We start from the raw sequence: 22596 nt of genomic DNA on the forward strand, positions 1-22596 counted from the left end.
ATGAGGAATGTGCACTACTGTAAGTGTCCTGTCCTGTGTACTTAGGATGTTGCTGTGATGTTTCACAGGGGCCTGTTGGTGGTACTGGCATTGGCGGCTTTCCTGGTCTAAGGGTGAGTATCAGTTTAGCGTCTTTGTCATATTTATTAGTATGTTAAATTTCCCATCACGGTTGGATCTGTCATTCATTTGGCTCACAGCTCTACTTCCCTCTATCTTTGAGCTGTTTTTCAAAGTTGCTTGTCAGTCCACGCTTCTTTCTCTTTGTCTGTCTCAAGTCATTGGATTGGGTTTGGATGATTGATTGTGGGATGTGATGTGTGTATTTGGAGATGATCATTGTTCATCATAGCCAGCAGTGAACACTCTTAAATATTCTGGTTTTCAAGGATTACCTACTATCGTGTCATACACTTTCACAATTTGGCCTCAACAACGTAAATACAAATAAGTGGAATATAAATGGGATAGGATTTAAATGTAAAACATTGTGGCTGTACTTTATGCCACCATTACTGTCTACACGATAGTGTCTCATATGGTTGTAACTGTTGGTTCCTCATGTACAAAAATGGGTCAGCAATAAGATAAGTACATTTCGACTTTTTTTTAGTAGAAATGATACAATGAGTTGAACAAACTGAAGAACAGTGAACATCTAGACTAGACAACAGACTAGACTCATGACCAAGGTAAGCAACATTTTATTCCTACATAAAGGGCCCTGGCCACATTTGTGTATGTTGGGTCCAAATAAGGAACTAACTATAACCCTTTCTGTCAGTTTTGATAAACTAAGAGTTTGATCAGTAAAAACAAACAAAACAAAAAAAAAAACATGCAGGTTTTTTTTTATAAGCACGAACATGGAGGGGCTTTGTCTACTCGCAGAGGGAAAAAAATTGCCTCTGACAGGCCTTGAGATCTTTTTTTCTGTGCAGTGGTGAGCTGTTAAACGTGTCCATCTTTGCCAAATACATAGAATTGTATATGGGACCTTTCCTGCACCATAATTTTCAGTGTTTTCACTGGTTTGCTGTCCTTACCGCATGGGGATTTATTGGGGTATTTCAAGGGTCACACAGTGTGGCACGAGACACATCTGGATGGATGCCGTTTCCTTAACCCTCACCTTAGCTACTGGCTCTAAATCAAGTTTACTGCTGACACAGTCAGATGTGAAACATGGAGCATTATCTTGCAGGCTTGTTTTGGACAGTTTCATCGAGACACAGCACCGCCGATGCCTTACATTCGTACGTTATGGGACAGACTGCACACTTCTCTCTGTGTGCCTTTCATTCTTTTCTTTGAATGTTGGATTTAAAAATTCACTGAGCCTCCAGTTTGAAGTTGAAGTGCAAAGTCTCATGTCTGGATTTTGAACTCCTAACTGCTAATCCTTTAACGCTCTGAGCTGAGCCATTTGGTCACCATGCAGAATCCAAGTAGGCCATGGTGCATTTCAGCCATACAGTATGCCTATTTTCTGTGTTAAGCAGCTAAATGTCGTTTTCAAAATAAATTAAATAAGCTACTTGGGAACTGAACGTAAAAATAAAACTTTCAAAACAGCATTCTAGCATCTTGCACAGTTTGGTCAGACATAAAAAAATATAAAACTGAACAGATTTTTTTTAACAAGCTTTGAGGCTGTGGCTTTGATCATCAGGAAAACTGTCCCACTCCTGTATGAAAAAACTGGGGATTTGGTTTCTTGCCTGTATCCATTGTTAGACTTAAAAGTAAATCACTGGACTCTCAAGGTCTTGGCTTTGATTTCTCTGGGTCTGCTGTGAATCATGATGTCTAGAACCCAAAGCAAACTTTTAAAGGCTCTGTAAAAGGTGGATAGATGTGCTTGATGGCTGTTTTAAAGTTTGGCGTGCCAGCGAAATTTTAACAAGGTCCACCTCTTGGTGGCATTGTGGGTTTGGTACCATAAAGCAAAAGCGCTGCACTGTTTCTCTATCTGGACTGCAAAAACCAATCTAGCTGTAGAAAGTGCACCTGTCATGAGACATAGAGGTTGGATGGTTGATATGGTCGATCCTGTGCAAAGCTCATTTCTCCAAAATGCTGGCGTTTAATAAAGTCAGTTTATATTGCAGGCTATCATTTATTATTCACATTAGACTACTATTAAATACATCAAACACCTGTCCAAAAACAATTTGACCCAGAAATTCATCATTACTCATTAAAGCTGATTTATTGGTTGCTTGTATTCATATCAACAAATTATTGCGAGTAAGTACTTTTGATTAATCACACAAGTCGCGTATGTCAACCTCCTTAATTCGGTCTTTGATGTAATTCAGTCACTTTTCCAATTGACTGATTTTGACAGCTGATCCCAGAAAAAAACCTTTGATTTGACATCCAAAACACATTTTCGCTTCCCAGTGTCACTCACACCTTTATGGCTTTCGTTGTGCTCACTCACGTATTGAAAGGCAATTACACAAGTTAGGCTATTAGTTAGGTACTCAGAAAGGGAGCAGAAACGGAACAGCAAGGGTTTGCTCTGGTATGCACTTGATGTCTTTGCCAGTGTGTATTTCAACAAAATGTGATGTGGCCACAGCCTGAATTCAAAACTAAAAGGTGAGGTACAGACAGAAATAGTTTCAAATTTTATAGGGTGCACGTGTGCATGCAGGCAAGAGTCTGCATGTGAGGCTCTTTTTTTTTTTTTTTTTTTTTTACCACTCACCAGTTTTTGATCAGTTTCACATGGTTCATGGGGCATTTAACGTTTGTGTAACGTATTTGAAACACTATCACCATGATGCAACAATAGACCTTTTTTTTCTTGCCATCTTGAGCACAGAGAGGATCATGCTTTTGGATGATGTCTAATTACCTCGAAGTTGGACCTCATCTTAATGGCTGTTTGAGCAAAGACTCTGAGTGAGATGTGTACTTTGTCACTTAACTCAGCCGACTTTTTTTACCCAGTGCTTTTAGCATTAGGAATTCAGTACTTTTTTTTTTATATATTTAGTCATTTTTCATGTGTTCACAGTTGAAAACTATTTCTAATGGACTGCACATGATAATTGACTGTTCTGCTGTAGCACCAGAGGAGGAACATCAAACACTGGCTTTACAGGGTCCAGATGGAAACCTAGTGGAAGCCACATGTCCTTGATGAAACAACATTTAGCCATGTTCTCTTACGTCACTCTCCCACTTTTACTTTTATTTATAATGTAAAGGGTGACAGTTGGATTGAGATTAGAAGTTCAAGGTTTCTACTTATTATGTGTATTCTGTAGTTAAGCACAAGTCAGACCCTGGCTTTGTTCCTGCTTGTCTTGGAATAAATGCTGACATAGCTCTTTTCAACCTTCCCACATTCTCCTTTTGGCTTCCTACCGTGTCAATGAAAACAAATTACTCTTACTGCATTTAGTTGAATGTATTTGTGTATGGCTGTGGTATGTGATTGCTCATATTTAACACACTTCTTGGTGTCAACACATGAGCATTGCTACTGACATTGTTAAAACAGCATCACTGCATGCTTGTAAGGGGTATTTGGCTTAACTCCACACCTGCCTCTTTGAATTAGATCGGATGCAAAGGGCTGCCAGTGATCAGAAGTGAAAAGGCAGACCTACACATAACCTACAACTGGCTACTATGTCATCACTGTTTAGTTCTGTTGTTAGAAAAAGGAAGGCAATAGAAACAGCAGATAGTGTCTGTGTGGGGGTGTGGGTGTGTGCTTGTGATGCATAAATTCCACTGTGTGCCTTCTTCTCTCAGGGGGACCCGGGGCCTGACGGACCCCGAGGACTACCTGGTCAAGTGGGACCTCAGGTAGGCTAGTCACCGCAAATGCCCTAAGTCTAGGAAATTTGCTGTGCCATGCTCTTGGTGAAATTTGTGACGTATCTCTTTTTAGCTCCTTATCATTAATCTGATACGAGAATATATACGTTTTCTGACATGTTGAGTTATATGAAGATAAAAGTAACCTTCTACACTTCTGCCACAATGTCTTATCACTCATTAGACTCCATCTCAGTGACTTCACTTGATGTTCAGAACCCTTATTCAAAACAAAATTTGTAATTGATTGAACTCACCCCACCATCCCATCTAAGTCCTTCTATTCCCTTGTTCTCTCTGTCTGTGGGGCAGGGCCCAGCAGGACGAGCCGGCCTGCCTGGATTGAAAGGTGATAAGGTGATCTACATATTTGTATTATTGTTGTGTATCTGTATTTAATGTGTCAGTAGCCCAGCTCATGTAATTTGACTTTTTACACAAGATTGATTGCCTTTTTTATAAGCCACCATACAAACTTTAATTCAATACATTTGCTCTTTGTAATGTGGCCAGTTGTTTTCATGATATGTAAACCTAAGCTGTATTTTGAAAGTAGTTTCTGTATAATGTGTTTTACAGTAAGTAGGTGATCTGAACCTATAAATGTTTGATCTATGGATGTACTGTGATCATTGTGCCACAGTAGTGTTGTGTTATATCACTGTATGGTACTGTAAAATTTAGGGTGAAGTGGGACCAAGGGGCGAACCAGGAGAGATGGGGTACCAAGGTGATAAAGTAAGTTTCTTGATACCAACACACACAAACTTGTATGAAAAACAACAGATTCCATACCCACATCAGTTGGTCTGGCTTGGTAAAATCCAGACACAATCATCACGTTTTTTCACTTAACGACACTTTTGCAGCAGATGCATGATTTCATTTTTTGTAATTGTTCAAACATGTAGAGGAGATCTGTTTCCCTCCTGCTGTGACAAATAATTGGAGGATATATGGAGAAATATTTGCCCTAAATCAAAAAAAACTAAACCAAGAAAACATTGTGCATTGTGTGTTTGAATAAATACACATGCTGAATCATCAGTCATATGAAATCACTGCATAATATTGGTTCCATGTAAATATGAGTAAATTATCATGGAATTGAATGCAAAAAAAGGATGTGTTTGTATGTTTCAGGGTGCCGCTGGTACGCCTGGGCCGACTGGGCCAAGAGGAAAACCAGGACCACCGGTATGTTCGTGTGAGTGTGAATGTGTCTGTGCAGCTTTTATAGACAAAGCCATGTAAACACAACGTGTACCGCAATACGCTCTGGACTCCATTTGTGTTGGCTTGTAAACTGAAGTTCAGTCCCATTCATGGACCGTCAGCTTTATCTTGAACTCTGAAAGAAAAAAAGATGAGGAATACATAATTTAAACAGCTTACCAAAACTGATGACTTTGTCCATATTAATTAAATCAGTATGTCTGTCTGCTCATTTGTACTTTGTGGATAAGATAAAATAAAAATATAAACATTTTCAAACGTAGCAAGCGAACATAGTTGCCTATGAAGAGAAAGAGAGAGAGAGCACTGTTGAGTATTTGGGCTGTTGTTTGTTCCGTGTGAAGATAAATAATCCTTTGTGAAATCATAACACATGAAACACTTTTTTATAATGAAATAATTGGAATAAAAATACCAGACTATATGGCTGTGTTAGTTGTATTTTTGAATATGAAAAGCATTTTCCCAGTGGTGACAGAGGAACTGTTGCCAAAGTGATGAGAAAAATCGGACTCTTGAAAAACCCAATTACAATCTAATTTGTTTTGACCTTGCTTTTTAAACAGGGAAAAATTGGAGAGATGGGGATGCAAGGACCACCTGGGCCTCCAGGACCAGAGGTAGGTCATTAGCATGATATGTTTTAATAGTCAACACATCCGTGTATAATTGTTATCATGTTGTCTGAATTGAGGTACAATTCCATAATGTGACACAGTGACATTAACATTGAACAATACTTATAAAGATAAGTTTTAAAATTCTGTTAAAATACTGTTAATTAAAAGCATATACTCTGTCAGAGTAATATAGGCTCTGATACTTACATTACATTACATATCATACAAAAAGGGGACAGGTTTCATTCTTTTTCCAGGCTAAAATAGCCCATCTCCTTTTTTAATTATTACTCAGAAGGGGACACTGAATAATAAGAAATTAGTACTTAACCATTTGTGTGATACTTCACATAGCATATTGCGTGAAGGAATATTGCATAGTGAGCCAGCCCTAACACATATAGCGATGAAACATTATCATGCTGCTGTATCTTAACTTCCCCATCAGGGGCTTTGTAATGTTGTGGGCACAGAGCCCAGACTGAGACTTTTAAATTGATGCTCCCACTCAAGATTATGATCATAATAACAGTAAAGACATTAGAGTGATACAGAAGTTGTGAGGGTGAAAGTAAGAAAAATGCAATTTATTATACTGCATGTATCTTTCAGCGTGGGCGGGTTTAAAAAGTAAACATATCCAATATGGTTTAAAATAAATACTTTCACTACAATGCACAGCTTGTAGCTAAATATACTCAGTGACAGTAGAGTCCGAGTTTGATTATTTTTTGTGATTTTGATGTCTTGGGCTTCCTTTTACAAAGGACATATTGAAACCTGGTGACTTATAATTAATTTAATGCAGATATTCTTGCATCCGTATATATGGAGCTTTTGAAATTCTTAAATCAGATTAAATTACTTTTGCTTAATTTTGTTTTTTCTGTGGTTATTTGTGATTTGTTCCTTTTGTCAGCTCTAGGCCAGAACTTCCTCTCATACATCTCATAATCTAATCAACAAATAATAATAACATTTGCTGATTGCTGAATGATTCTAGGAAATGACTTTTCACTTAAGTCAGTAGAAGATATTACAGCCTCATAAGTGCAATAAGAGGTAATTGTCATGACATTTGCTGACCATTTACCTTTCCCATAATTGACCTGATGTAAACAGATCACCCTGAGAACAGCAAGATTGTGCTATCATTTCATGGGATGTAAAGACTTGAGGGTTTCTCACTGGAACCTTATACCTTTAGTCCTGTTTAAGTAATGTTACATTATACCATGCTACATAATGCATCATAATGAGGCAGGCAAATGGGAATTTTCATTGCGAACTCTCATCATACTTTACTAATAGAACTTGTGAGCAGTCAGACAGCAGTCAGGTTTTTTAACCCCAGATTTTTAAACGTTTGTGTGTTGCATCAAAGACAATCTCAAAACATTGTCTTATCCCTGACATCTCCTTCCAGGATGTCCATCATGTGTGGACGTAGAAAGCACCACTTTCATCAGAGAGATTGTTGTTGATGCTGCAAAATATGTGAAAAACAATTAAATGTAAAAGACGTGCTTGCGCTCAGGAGTGCAAAATGACCATAGGTCAGACAGGCCACAGCTAGCACGTGGGTTTTTCGAAAGACTGATTACATCTTGGCAGGTGTGCCTGGAGGTATTCAGCGTCTATCAGCTCAGCAGCAATCCATCACTATCTTTACATAAGTTTTCTCTAAGCCTATCTATACTCTCCAGAAAGACCCCGCCCCTGTACGTGCTTGATTTATGCAAACTGCCTCCAGTGATTTGCAAAGAGTTGTTGCAGCCAATCTGCACATAAGCAAGCCTACTTCATTCCATTTCGATCGCAGTACAATCCCACCCCTCTTGTAATGCCCACAAAGCTGTAAAGAGTTGATTGAATATGTGGGATCATGCACTTTACTCATGTGACTCATGACAAATGGTTAATATTAACATATCTCTCTGCTCTTGTTTTGGTAAGGGGTTTCCTGGTGACATCGGAGTACCAGGTCCCAACGGCCCACCTGGACCCAAGGTACAACCATATCTGTCTCCCACCATCCATTCATCACTTCACTTTATTGAATTCATGTATTTGGCTGTGTTTTAGGGTTTGCATGGAGCCAGAGGGCCACAAGGCCCACAGGGGCCAAAAGGAATACAGGTGAGATGATTTAACAACATTCTTGACTCATGAATACAGTTAGGTGGAAAGATTGGCTTCTCCATACATTTCCGTTGGTTCAATTTTCCATTAGTCTCATGCGAGATTAAGTAACACATTGATTCGTATTGAGCATCAAGTCATTTCTCAGGCAGTTGCAGGTTGTCTCTCTGGGCATGTTCCACGGGATGAGGACATGATTATCTGTATGATGCTTCTAAAAATAAGTCTGAAAGTTTTCCAGCCCTGGAAAAACGGCAGAGAAGCCTTTGTAATGAAAACACACACACACACACACACACACACATTTTTTCTGTACTACTTAATGTTACAGCAACTGCTGAAATATGGTAGATGAGAGTTGGCCAATGAAAGCTCATCTCTCCAACATTTTTTTGGTGTTGTATTGCAACACTTTGGTCAGACACAAAGCTGTTTTAAATTCTGATTAAAAATTATGCTGACTGATTGATTGTGAAAATAATCCATAATATAACTCTTATCAGTGTTGGTAAAATGCCAAAAAGGTCAAGAATGTCCAAGCATTTGTGCCACTTTGACTTGTGCCACCTACTGAACCACTGTTGCAAAGCAGGCAGATTCCTTCATTTCTGGGAAATTCTCTGATGGCATCTGTTTGTTCCCTCCAATGCTGCACACATTTATCTGGAATGTTTCTGAGGAACATGACTAAAAGTTTAGATCAAACATTGCAGGATGTAACAGAAAATAAGTCCAGTTCTTGCAGCTTTGTTGTTCACAGTCTGACAGAGCACATAGCACCTAGAAAGGTTTTGTGCAGTTTCTTGGTTTTGGATCATAGCTGTTTTGCATATGAAGTGATCATTATGTTGTGGTTCAACATTGTATATGTTTTCACATACCTTCTAAGTTTATGTTTAATGTAAATCTATTTATTATTTTAGTTTTTGGTTGCGCTATTACCAATACATGCTCTTTTTAAACCTCACTTTGGTAATTTGTTAAAGCCAAAATATGCATACCCTACTGTTTCGTACAGGGTGAAGAAGGACCACTTGGCCCACCTGGCAGTGCTGGACCTACTGTAAGAACTTCCACATTCTTTCTTTCATTCATTCATCTTCTACCACTTATCTGTTTCTGTCTCACGGGAGGTGCTGGAGCCAATCCCAGCTCACACTGGGTGAGGGTGGGGTACACCGTGGACAGGTCGCCAGTCCATCACAGGGCCAACACACAGAGACAGACAGAGACCAACAACCACTCACACTCAGACCTACGGACAGTTTAGAGTCACCAGTTAACCCAAACATGATGTCTTTGGACGGTGGGAGGAAATCGGAGTACCCGTAGAGTTGGGCCCACAGAAAGGCCCCAGGTCTGGGAACCGAACCCGTGACCTTCTGAATTTGAATGATAGAATTCACCCAAACTGAAAGCAGCTGGTTGTGACAAACCACAGATGTGATAAACCCATTGACAAACCTAATTATCCTGTTTTTGATCATTACTAACTTTGTGTGTGTCTGTCTCTGTCTCTCTGCCTGTCTTTTCAGGGAAGACCTGGAAGAAAAGGCTACATAGGCGAAGCTGGCCCTCAGGGTTTAGAGGTAAGACCATTTTCATCGCTCTACAATCGTTAATGTACTGACTGTAGCATCTCTGGTTTCATATTTACACTTGTGGCAATTTTATTTTTAGAAATGTAAAAATAAAATAAGTAGTGTCCTGTTATGATGATCACTTGTGTTCCTGAAAGACAGCATACTGGTTTATACTTAACACAGAACATGATTTTGCCTAAAGATAAAAAAAGAAAAAATAATAAAACATGTTAAATTCAATAATGTATTTTCGTTTACTTTTTCTTATTCAGTATTTAAATATCTGAATAATAAATTAAAATTAAGTGTAGCATACACTACTTGTTGCCCACATTACAGATTTATTACAGACCATACTATGTTCATATCCAATTTTAAGAATCATCTGAAACAAAGTCCAAAGGATTTGCTTGAACAAGCTTTTATTTCATGTGCATGTTCCAGTTGAACAATTTTGTTGTAAATGACAACAAATTGGTAAAACTTTTGCAATAAATAAGGAAGTTAAAATACTGCCTGGGAATGGACTTGCCTTTTTTCCTTCGCTCTTTGCCACTTATGTTGTGGACTGTTGAAGACTGTTTATGATCTGCAACATGAACGTTACTAGAATGGAGTAGCTCCATCCTCAGAACGCATTCACGTGCCATTTGGCTTATACTCTGCATTTATATTATTGAGCTGTCAGTTTTTTTGTTTTAGTAAATCACAGCCTACCATCCATGTTCCTTACTCTATTTCACTGGCTATAATTAGCTTTTTTACTTGCTCACAAATAAGGTGCCATGATTATAGTATTGATGCATTTTCAAGATTTTATCATTCTAAATTATGGGCTATTGCTTACCACTGAGTAACACTGTCTCCATGTTTGTGACCCACTTATAAGAAGGCTAGACTTGTTGTGCTGTAAACATGCTTTTAATTAAAAGAGAAGATTATCTCTTACACCATCGTTTGGTAAACCACAAGAAAAGCAACACCACATTATTCTGTCTCACTGCACTGTGTGTCTGTGTGTGTGTGTGGGCTGATTTAAACTTGTAATATCCTGAGAGTCTTGTTTGGGTAGTAGGGTGAAATGTTAAGGGAGATCTCTTTAATTACAGGAAGCCAATCATCACACTGTTTGATGTTTTTTGCTTACAGGGAGAGAAAGGGGACTTGGGAAATGTTGGAAAAATTGGTCCGCAAGTAAGTTGCTTTGACTTTTCTTTTCTTTTTTTTTTTTTTTTTTCCATTCCGACATTACTAACCCAAAGCTGGATGACGGTTGTTTTGTAGCTTCCAATTAAATCCCTCTGTAAGTGTTGAGGGTGCACATAGCCTTTATGAACTCCTGTTTCCTTAAATCCAGAGGGAAGGAATGGAACTCTCAGTGTGCCATTTGTGGAGGAATTGGCAGGAGCACTTTCTCGTGTCCTGCTGCCTTCATAACCCACTTTAAATGTCCCAACACAAACAGAAAAACAAGGTAGAGCACAAAGAGCACAGAGTCTCTATGGAGGTGACATATTTTGGGTTGCATGTTTGTTAAGATGTGTGTGAATAAGCACTAATCATTTATTTGTGTGCTGTCAGAGTACAGCATTTGGCAACAATAACAAAGCCACTTTGTTATTCAAATCAAAACAATATTGCAAGAACTTGACAATTACCACAAAATCACTGTTTATTTTGGCAATTTTTCCATTTGATTCTTAAATGAACGCTTTACTTTGCACAAATAGGGTTAAATGGAGAAATTTTGGGACATCTTTCCTTTTTGAAAATCCTCAAACACACAACTGCTTTCAGCATCCAAAGTATGTTCATCCTTCCTGGAGGCCCCTTAATGTTAATATTTGCATTCTGTGCATAGTGGAGGCAACCAAGCGGGCTATGTTGGACTGTGTTGTTGCAGTGCACATATGAGAAGTATTAAGAAGTTACTGAGTAAATGGTCCTTTGAAGCCATGTCTCTGTGCCGTGGAAAAAAAAACATATGGAAGTTCTAATGAATGGCATTACATCACTTTCCAGATAAATTAGACGTGTTGGAGACTGATAAAGACCGGGGGTCAATGTAGGTGGATTCAGCAAGGCCGTATGCCATCTGTCTTCAGAGGCCCCTTGTATCACCATTAGGCCTCCCATAAACAGTTTCAAGCTAAATTAAACCATTTTACAATGTAATATATTTCACTGCGTTTAGATTTGCTGCTGTCTTCCATTTTTAAGTCGCCCATGAGTCCACTACTAATAAAATATGTTTCAGTCCTAAATTACTGAAGGCAGTCCCAGGAATCCTGTAAAGTATAGCTCACATGACAAACTCTGTGTTTTCATCTTTATATCAGTGACTCATGAGCGCGAACCTGCATGCATGGGGTAGAGGCACGTCTTCTATAACTTTAAAATGAATGGTTTTATGTGTGCTCATGTAATCTAGGCTGTGTTTGGGAAACCAGATGACCTTCAGAGTTTACTGTAAAAGCTCCTATATCAAGGCTCTGGCACATGTAAACCCCTTTAAAACTGTTTCCTTCTGTTAAGTGATACGGGGTACCTTATGGTCCCACTTCATGTCCCAATTAAGGGATTTGAGGTCAATTTAGAGCTCTGGTTCCCATGCCTGCAGGCTGCATCTCTTTGTAGTCACTCACTGCTAATCTGCTGTTCAGCTGCTTTACTTCCATCCAACGAGATAATGTCCCTTTAGGTGACGATGCATGAATAACACTTGGAGTAACAAATGGAACAGACTGTAATGGTGTTCACTTTAGTGAAGTCTTGAGAGAGGGACAATAAAAGCAAAAAGAAAATAACCAGAATTCGTGCTGTATGATAAAGTGATGGAAGTGAGTAGTCATGTAGAATTGTGTAAACTGTTAACTATATTACAATTTCACTCTGTACAGAAGTAATGCTGCAATAAAAGCTGGCCACTGCAGTCAGAAGGCAGCTGTCTGATCACATTGGCTTTTATGGGTAGCCAGAATTGAAATTATGGCCTACAATTGGGCAGTAATATGACATCTTACAATAACACTAAAATTGGCAGGCCGGCGGCATAGTGGTTAGCACTGTTGCTCCACAACAAGAAAGTTACAGGTTTGTTTTCTGGGCCTGGGGTCTTTCTGTGTGGAGTTTGCATGTTCTCCCTGTGCCTGCGTTGGTACTTCAGTTTCATCCCACCGTCCAAAGACATGAATGTCTAAGTTAAATGGTGAATCTGAATGTGACTATGAGTGGTTGTTGGTCTCTGTCTCTGTGTTGGCCGTGTGATGGACTGGTGACCTGTCCAGGGTGTACCCCACCCTCACCCAATGTGAGCTGGGATTGGCTCCAGCACCCCCCATGACCCAGAATAGGATAAGCGATAGAAGATGGATGCATGAATGAATAACACCAAAAGTCTGTCAGGTTCACATATTGGCTGGGTCCTGGAGGCTTTTTGCATGTGCTCTGGTGCTGCATTTTTGCAATATGATGACTTGTATATTTTTTTTATGAACACACTAATGAGTTTCAAAAAGTTACCTTTACCACTTTTATTTGGAAGTTTGTCTTGTAACCTCTTAGTTCTGGTCTGAGTGTCCATTGGAGATACTGGCACAGGTCCAAACCACAGCTCCTGTCCCAGTTCTGGAAGTAGTTTAGCTCCTCTGATAATGCTCACATATTTACATGAACTATTGTTTTCCCCTGATGATCCCTTTACTAAATGGTGTCTTCTGGTTCCCATCTGTACAGGGTTATGTCCTGTAAAATCAGTGTGCCCCGAATAATTCCCAGTTATTTTTCACAACACTTTTTTTCCATTACATATTGATCTTGAAAACAGATTTTCTTTGGTTGTTTGTTTTTCTGTCTCACTGTTTCCTTTTTGACTTTAAGACTTCATACTATATTATAGAAACATTTCTTTTAAACAGAAATATGCATTTTATATCTACTATTATTATTACAATTACTATAATTGTAGTTGTTTTAATCAAAGTTTTAAGTTGACTAACTTCTAAGTGCTGGGAAATCATAGAGGTATTCATACAGGTTTCTCCTCAAGTCAGGAGCTCCTCCTTTTTTCTTACGTAAGCATTACATTGCAATCTCTGACCTTTTGCATTCCATGTGTCATAAGAGATTGGAAAATAATCCTTAGATGAATGAAGATCAGGTCTGCGCACATTTTCTTCTGACGTGTTTGTGCTGAATACTATTTCTCTTTCTACTCTCCAGGGTCCAGTTGGCCTGATTGGGATAGCTGGAGTGATAGGGGTTCCTGGTGAAAAGGTAAAGAGTGTGTTTCTCTGTCATTAGGCTGTCAGTCAGCATCAGCTGTCAGTGACAGGCCCCTATAATTAGGGCTGTAGTAAGCAGCCATTGCTGGAGGCCCCAGAAGGACAGAACACGTTTAGCTAAACACTCAACACTCTTACATTGACATCAATAACAATATTGTCAAAGCCATGTCACCGTTACTGTCCCCCAGCACCCTACCCCTTGTCAAAACCAGCAATTGCAAGGCAGGTTTAGTAGTTTTCAAATCCAAATCCAATATACCGGCCTATCACTCAAATAGTCAGAAAATTAATAGGTTTATTTCTGGTGGTGTGCTGAGCTATGTATTGTCCTATAACCCCTAACAAAGCAGAAAACACATGAAAAGGAATAGTACTATGAATAATATCACAATGTTCAAGATGAAATAACGAGAAGGCCTGAGGCTTTCTCCATGCTCAGCCCCCATTGGCTCTCAAATGAACAGAAAATGTTACAAGCAGCTCTCTCTTTTGTCACCTATTTCCATTGACCCCCCCCCTAATATATTCTCCCTCCATCCTATCCAGAAGTCTCCTATGTGTCAGAACATGCTCTCGTGTTCTTTTGATGAGAAACCATCTTACCTGCTTTACCTTGTCTTACACAAAATCCTCCACTTGATTTAATCGCTCAACGCCAACCACATCCTGAAAGCTGACATTCCTACATACAGTATGTGTATATATAAATATATATATGAACTCTATACTAACCCTCTGATTTTGACTTTTCATACAGCACCCTAAAACAATTTGAACAGTGCCCAATAACCGGGAAATAACTTGTCCATACACGAAGTTAAATGAAACGGTTTAAGGAGGATTAAAACCTCACTGACACAAATATTGGAGCTGATAGAGTGGAGATCCAGCAAGATTTACTGCTTATTGGCAGTTGCCTTTGCTTTGAGCAGAGTGCCACCAACTGGGTTTCAAAGAACCTGCTCACTTTAAAATCTACACAACCAGCTGTCACTCTAACCTTCAGCGTTTAAGAAGCTGCTCTCCAGTTTCATGGTTCTTTATTAGAGATGGTATATGTTCAGCTGTTTGGGGATTTTTTTTTTTTTTTTTTGGAGGCTTCAGGTCAAAGTTTAATGAGTTCTCTCTCTCTCACTCACTCACTCTCATTTTCTCTCTCACTGTTTTATTTATTTATTTATTTTTTGCCAGGGTGACCGTGGACCAACAGGTCCAACAGGTCCAGTTGGGGAGAAAGGGCCAAGGGTAAGTTCAGTCACTCAGGGTATACTGCAGAGCTCTGCTTCTTGTCTGTGAGTCAACACCAGAAAAGACCAAAAAAGACATTTGCAAAGCAACAAAAACCTATCAGAAGTAGAGGATATTGTTCCCGGTAAACTATTACCTGAAAATGGCAAACATAAAACACAAACTAAGCAAATTTAGATGTTTGATTTAAATGTAATTTTTTGAGGCAGTTTATGTAAATGAAAGCAAGCTCACAAGAGTCCAGTTCCAGACTCTCATGTTGAAACATTTGGCAGATGCAAATGCTTTTGGTCACCCTGGTTTTGGGTTTCCTAATCTAGTAATCAGACTATTTGTCCTATCGAAAACTTCTTAACCATTTGGTAATGAGACAACAAACAGCCCAAGGTTTCCTGTGTCTTTTGGGTAGAAAACAGAATGACTAATTTAGGAGCTGGTTGAAAAGTTATCTGATTTAATCACAGCTAGTATCAAAAGAAAGCTTCGTGACACACGTGAGGTGTTAGGGTGTCACAGGTTTTGAGATAATATTCCACATGAGTGACTATGGGTTCAATGTTAGTGCTTTGTGCTGCTTCACCCCAAATTACAATGATCAGCTCATGAAGTTCTGTTTCTACTGAAACAATGTTTCTGGCATATATAAGCCACTTTTGCCTTAACACACTTAAGATGTTATTCTGATATGATTCTTTAATAGATAATTATAAAAAGAGAATGAGAACCATAGCACCCAGCTGCTAGGAACACAAATTAATATGAAACACAGTCCAAGTGACAGTCTTATTTTGCTACTGTTCACTGTATACTGCAGTCTTACTCTTCACTAATTATTGTCATTTGCAGCATAATTTATTATACCCTTCAGTACAACAATAACAATATTAACTGCCCATGTGGTAGATGCCATTAAAATGTGGCATGAATTGTTCTCTTTTCTTTACTATTTATTTCTTTTCTGGCATAAGGGCTATCCAGGATTGCCAGGAAGTCCTGGAGACATTGGCATGCAAGGTGCACCTGTAAGTGTTGTTCCCTTATCATCACTCTGTCATGGCAAGAGGGATTCTTTACATTATGATGTCTGCGGGATGTCAACTGATTTTTACATTTGCTGTATCAAATTAAAAAGGTTAACTTCATTATGTCTTGAATAAATGTATACATTTTTTTTCCATAAACATTTTTCCCTCCATTTTGATTCATGTTGAAACACATTAGCTTTAAACAGATGGAGAAGATTGGACGCATTGAGTTTCATCATCTAACTCAATCAGTCTTGTATATAATAAATTATAAAAGTGCAGGATGGAAACATCTTACACTCAGTTGGGTGAACATAATCCTGATTTTTGTACATAAACACATAAAATTTAAGCGCAGTTTGATAACTTATTCTCTTCCCCACAGTTCAGTCTAGACGTGTGTAAATAGTATTTCTCAAGGTTATTGTTCAGAAGTTCTGCTGAAGGCTTTGTTGTATATCCATTAGACTTGTTTGACTTGTTATAATCTGGGTTAAAAAGATGGATACAGAGGTTGCCCTATTTGGTTTGCACAATTTATAGGTCTCACTGTGGCCTTCAGTCTGTCTTGTTCTTTCTCACAGGGTCCACAGGGACAGAGGGGTACTCCAGGCATTGCTGGGGTGAAGGGCAGAATGGTAAGAGCTCTCTTTAAATTTAGAACTCTAGTTTTGCTAAATGAACTTTTATCAATGTAAGCCCCCTTAATAGTCAATAAATGACCATAAAAGCTTCCCTTATCAGACCTTTGGTTGTATGTTTTGCATCGCAGCTCCATTCCCATGTACAAAACCAGTCATGACATTTAAGAGACATGGGTTTGCCCTTCCACTTGGCCCACGCTTTTTATAGGTGCATTTACATCAGCCTCATATAAGTTGAAAGACATAATGATATTGTCAAAGGCTTGCAGGATGGTGATACTGGTGGGGCACCATGTTGCTGTGACAAGAATGACACCTTCAGGTCAGAAGCTGGAATTGCGGCTTTAGTTGTGAAGCTTCCTGGTGCTGTCATGATAAATGTATTTTTATCTAGCAGCTCAGACTGTGTAATAGATCGACTCATACTATTCTGACTCATATTTCAATCGCCCGATCTGTCAAAATAATAACGGTTACTGCATGTTATGTCATGTTATGTTAAAAAGAAGCCTTGTGCTGCATTCATTGGGTTTGTGCCAATATGTATGCTCATGATATGTATTAGTTTACCATTTAAAAATTAAATCATCCACAAAGACACTGCAGCTTGATAATTTATTTGTTTGAGAACATAATCCAATCTGTAATTTGCCAATGACAATAACTGATTAATGAAATCCCAGAAATGTATGTTTGTGGCAAACGGCGGCCAAAACCTATATATAGGCTATTTTCATTGTTTGATGGTGCCAGCTACACTAACAGTACAACAGTCCTGCTTAAAAATGTCAAGGAAAACGCTAGAGTCTGACGAGAAGCACTAAAAAAACAACTGAATATATCCTATAACAGCACTATTTATCACATTGGTTCACTCATCTATAGCTCACTTGTTTTTATCTATCAACTTGTTTTCTTAATAATTCAAATTAATTGCAGCAATTACCCTGCCACTGCTTGTGTTATTTACCATAATCTGCACGTCAGCTTGGTATTCATTGCCTGCTTTGCTGAGATAAGATGCAATCTGTCTGTTGTCAAGGTATGAGATCCATCACCGACAGGGGAAACTTGCAACAGCCATTTCTTTTAACCAAAGTCAAACACTCTCATTCTGGCTTTAGTTTTTTGAAGAGACAGCTGCATGCATTCTCAATGCTGCAGTGTGTGGAATAACATCAGACATCAACATAAAGGAGTCAAAATGGAACTGTAGAATTTAATGACCACTCTCAGTAACTGCTTTTTAAGCGCTCCAGAAATCCTGTACAACTACTGTGTGTAATAATATGTTCTATTACTTACACTCAGATATTTGCTGAATTGCCATCTTTTCTGCTGCAACTGGTTACTCTGCATGGTTTAGGGCAATAAATGTTAATCCTGCTAATAAATTAATTATAACCAGCAGGTTAGCTTTAATCAGTTTAAATGAATCAGTTTAACCCTCAGAGTCAGGGTCCAGTACATGTGGTCGCCACATATGTGTGACAGATGAACTCCAGATAGGACAGATAAAGCTGTGTTTGTCTGAGTAGAATCAGATTAACCTGAGAAGAATGGGGAACCTGACTGGAAGCCAAAGGCTCGGGGCAGATAGGGTTTTCAAAGGTAAAGATGTCAAAGACAAGAGACGAGATGCAAACGACAGATTGCATGAAAGTGGAAAAATTTGAAAGAGTGGGCAGGAGAGAGAAGGGAAGAGTCTGGGGTTGTATTTAAAGATCTTAATCTGTCACCCTACCTGTATGGTGGTAAGACAATGCTGAGAAATCCCCCACATGTAGGCAAAGAATAGTGAGTAATTACTTTGTTATTGATTATTCAAGAGTTAAAGGCTTGTGTATGATACCCTGAAGATAACTATATCCCTTTACTGTTCAGTCTTTGTTGTGTGAAATTCAAAAGTGTGTCTCATATTGTTATTGCACAGGGGCCTCTGGGTCCAGATGGCCCATTAGGAGAACTGGGCCTCGAGGGCACCAAGGTAAACATGCACATCACCCTGTGTGAAAAAAAAAAAAAATCACCATGTGTATGTGACAATGTCATAGATGTAGTAAAATAAAACATCTTCCTGTATGCTAAGAATTAGATCTGGTGTGTTCTTCTTAACTTGGGCACACTGCTTTTATTGAGTTATTTGCCACAGACACTGAAACGTTTAATTCATTACTCAACTTGACAAAAACGTCCGTGCGTATGCTCTTTCTTTGCAGGGTGAAAAGGGTGACATTGGCCCGAAAGGAGAGCCAGGATTCATCGTAAGTAATCCTTCAATAAATGTACACGCATTCAATAATACCTTTCATCTTACACTCTGCTGTAGATAGCACGACAAAATTGTGAGCCACAATTATATAAATGTTAAAAGGACTTTTTATGTGTAACACATTTTGCTATGCAGGCTTCAGGCTTTAAGAAATGAGAAGGCAAATTTATGTGTACCCTCATTTATCCAAAGCCAAGAATAATCATTGTCATAAACCTGCTTCACCTGCAGCAAGTAGATCCCTCTTAAAGAGCATTCACTTCATGGAAAATACATTGCAATGTGCAATGTCAAATGTTACTGCATTCAGTACAACCCTGGGGTCCAAAACTTTGTGGACCTTTAATTATTTTTTATTTACAAAGTGGGATGATGTCTTCCTGTCCGTTTATTAGGTTAGACCAGGATGCAGTTACGATATAATCCTGCTAGCTTGCTTCGAGCAAAGCCGAGAAAAGCCTGCTGAGGAAAATTAGATAAAAGTAAACTTAATACTTATCTCATCCAGCTGAGTGCAACCTACTTGAACTCCAGCAATGAACTTTGAGGGGATGACAGTGGTGGCGTTAAATTTGTAAGATCTGTTTTCAAGATGCACAGTATCTGCAAATGTTTCCCCATAAAACAATTGGTGTTTGTGTTGCGTAAAATAGCTCACAGATGTCTTTATCATGACAAAAGTAGGCTACAATAATCATGCAGCGCAAATGTAAATTAATGGGATGTAACCAGTTATCTTAAAATAAACTGAAACAAATGGAGTTAGTTGATTCAAACAGCTTGATAAGCACTCATACTGATATCTATCTTTAAAGGGCAAGGCTGGAAGTCCGGGTGAAAGAGGCCCTCCTGGAAAGCCTGTAAGTAATGTTTCACTGCATTTTGTTTTTGTTTGTTTGTTTGGCTGCCCTGCAACAGGGTAAGCCCTGTAATCGGAGGTGTCACCAACTGACCAACTGACAGACAGAGTGGCTGCATGATCATATGTCCGCTATTGGTGGATGCCATGTCATGCCATTCCACTGACTAAGTTCCTGACACAAACAGCATCTCTGAGGGGCTATTTTAATGATGCTACCTCAGTACATTGTTGTCAGTTAATGTTCAAATATTTTGTATAAACCTAGTACATGGCTGGACTGTGTATGCCCTTATTATTGTTGGTCAGTCTCTCTGGAAATGCAAGGAAGAGGAGTAACTAAAGAAAAGTCACAGTGACTCAGAGAGCAGACAAATGGAAAGGAGATAAAGGTTTCCCCTCCTTTGCTAAAGGAACAAGCAAATCTAAATGAGATGTTAACAGCAGAGATGCCAATAAATGCAGATGGACAATACACTGATAAAAGCACAGCATGGAAACCCTGTCAAGAAATAAATAGTTTCTCTCCACTGAAATGCTGGAGAGCTTTAAGCACAGCAACTTTAACACGACAAACGAGTGCAACGGAAGACAAGGCTTTCAACTAAATACCGCTATGATTAATATAAATCTGCCTCAAACAAAAACGTCTTACCTTCCTGAGCTCAGGTAAATAATGGTTAACTTATTTTGGATCCCAGGGAGAGAATGTGTAATGTGGAACAGACAAAATAAGAAAGATATTTTGGCATTTTTAACTTTCTCTCTGGGATTTTTTTTTTTTTTAATTAAGGACAGCCAACATCACAGACCAGTCATTGTCCTTTATTTATGTGTGGTGATTTTGTTGTGCTAATAAAATCAAGATTTTAGCCTCACACTGGGTTTTGACCTAGTCCTGTCCCGCTTTAATCATGCCCCTCATTTTAGCAGGAAACATTACTATCCAAGGACAGAGTTGCAAAACATTTCCACATCCTCTTTCCTTCAAAATATATGATCAAAATATCAAACAAAGTAACCAAAGAGGAAGCTGTCACATATTAAAATAATGGCTGAGCAGTGGTGAGACTCAGATAATCAGAACATGGGTGCATGTATTCACTGTCACTCATCTGTTTCTGTTAAGCTTACAGCACTAAAGCTTTATTAGTTTAAAGATTTACAGTTGTGATGAATTTGCGTACGTACATCACTGAAACTAGATTAGATTTATTTATTTAGTGAGATCCCCGTTAGCCACAGCATCTTAACTGGGACTACTTTTCCTGGGGTAAATTGATGGATAATATTTCAATGACAGCAGAAACATCAATACACATTTTCTACATCTGTATTGAAGACATAAACCCAAATAATTATTTGCATTCTGTGTGAGGTTTTGGCTTTAAATGAGTCATTACTTTGTATCAATTGTTTCATTTAAACTGTCTTTGTATCCTATGACTAGTTGTCAAGCGTATGCCCTTCAATGTTTAGGTGATGTTGTGAGTCTGGCACATCGTTCCAAACATGACGCTGTGTAGTCAGTGCTCTCTGGTGGGCATATTATGTACTGACAAAACGTCTTCATTATTTCAACACATCTTTGGCATATCGCTAATATAATTTATTGTTCCTTACTCCCTGAAACCTTTGTCAGAAACAATATATCTTTCTGATAACAGTTGATGACATCAGCCAGCTGGTTCATTTGCCAGGCTTGGGTACAAGCTGCATAACCCTGAGGAGAAATTGTGGTTTCCCAGTCGCCAAGAATGGTGCACAATATTGACACTGCCACATCATACACACAGTAAAAATTTGGCAGCGCTGAAGGTGTCGAAGTTTTCCTGTTTTTACCATCAAGATAAGGACATATGGTGGTTTTGATATCCTTTTGAACTTGTTCAAGACTTAAATAAGTGATGTTTCACAGATGGTAGAAACATGCAAGCAAAAACTGAATCAAAAGCAGATCGATGTGAGCTGCGCAATAGTCTTTATTATCTACATCATCACTGTATATCATTTCCCAGTTTGTTTGATCCATATGTGGCATAGTTTACAGTGGATAATCTCAGGCTGGAAAAAAGCTTAATCATCCATATACTTAAGCAGTCATTTGGCTTTTGTTATTTTCCAATGCTCTCTACTTTCTCTGATTCTGTATTGGCTTAACATTTGACATTTTTATGTTATTAATAATTACTCTTTACAGACAGGAATACACACAAACACGTACAAGCCTGTGCACTCACTCTCACGTATAGCCAACCGTCTGTATACCCTCACACATACAATGCAGTCAAACACACACACACACACTAGTTGTGACCTGTTCTGACCTTTCCTGAATGCACAATAAGGTCCTAATGCGGTAAGTGTCAAGTGTAGTTCAGTGTTGAATGAATGAAAAGAGATTTCTCTCAGTCACTGTAGCTTTCGCCCAACCGTTGGTTATACATTAATCATCTATACCACCTCATCCTTCCAGCTTTCTACTCTCATCAGCCAAAAAGAAAAAAAGAGAAATACTGCATCTTTGGCTCCTAAGGGCAGGAGCAGTTTCATAAATGAGCTCTGAAGTTATACCGCCAACTTGTGTTTTGCATAACATTCTCAAAGTCCGTGCTGCTTAATTTTCACCCTTTTTATGTCCGACAATTAAAAAAATGTTTTATAGTTGTGTAAAAATCATGCTGCTATCTGTGAAGTCAGAGCCAGTTCATTTTGGCGTTTTCCTACTCAACGCATCAGTGATTGTGGTTGCTGTTACAGAGTCCTGTATTATAAAAAAGGAGCCATAAATCTTTTTAAAATAAATTCAACACTCACTTTTGAAAATTAAGTGATTTGTCT

The 22596-nt window shown here is 38.7% G+C and overlaps 1 protein-coding gene across 2 annotated transcripts in view; it reads left to right on the top strand.

Annotated features, from left to right (window-relative positions):
- The window catches only part of col24a1 (collagen type XXIV alpha 1 chain), a 71926-nt gene that overhangs the window by 28129 nt on the left and 21201 nt on the right, over window positions 1-22596 (top strand). For both annotated transcript variants that reach the window (XM_029499408.1, XM_029499409.1), the window contains exons 14-31: window positions 69-113; window positions 3775-3828; window positions 4153-4197; window positions 4525-4578; window positions 4984-5037; window positions 5643-5696; window positions 7653-7706; window positions 7782-7835; window positions 8857-8901; window positions 9374-9427; window positions 10571-10615; window positions 13643-13696; window positions 14899-14952; window positions 15924-15977; window positions 16565-16618; window positions 18558-18611; window positions 18844-18888; window positions 19712-19756. In XM_029499408.1, the coding sequence (XP_029355268.1) occupies window positions 69-113; window positions 3775-3828; window positions 4153-4197; window positions 4525-4578; window positions 4984-5037; window positions 5643-5696; window positions 7653-7706; window positions 7782-7835; window positions 8857-8901; window positions 9374-9427; window positions 10571-10615; window positions 13643-13696; window positions 14899-14952; window positions 15924-15977; window positions 16565-16618; window positions 18558-18611; window positions 18844-18888; window positions 19712-19756 (918 nt within the window). The remainder of the gene's footprint in view (window positions 1-68; window positions 114-3774; window positions 3829-4152; window positions 4198-4524; window positions 4579-4983; window positions 5038-5642; window positions 5697-7652; window positions 7707-7781; window positions 7836-8856; window positions 8902-9373; window positions 9428-10570; window positions 10616-13642; window positions 13697-14898; window positions 14953-15923; window positions 15978-16564; window positions 16619-18557; window positions 18612-18843; window positions 18889-19711; window positions 19757-22596) is intronic.

The sequence above is a fragment of the Echeneis naucrates genome, chromosome 4, assembly GCF_900963305.1.
Source record: "Echeneis naucrates chromosome 4, fEcheNa1.1, whole genome shotgun sequence".
Lineage (NCBI taxonomy): Eukaryota > Metazoa > Chordata > Actinopteri > Carangiformes > Echeneidae > Echeneis > Echeneis naucrates.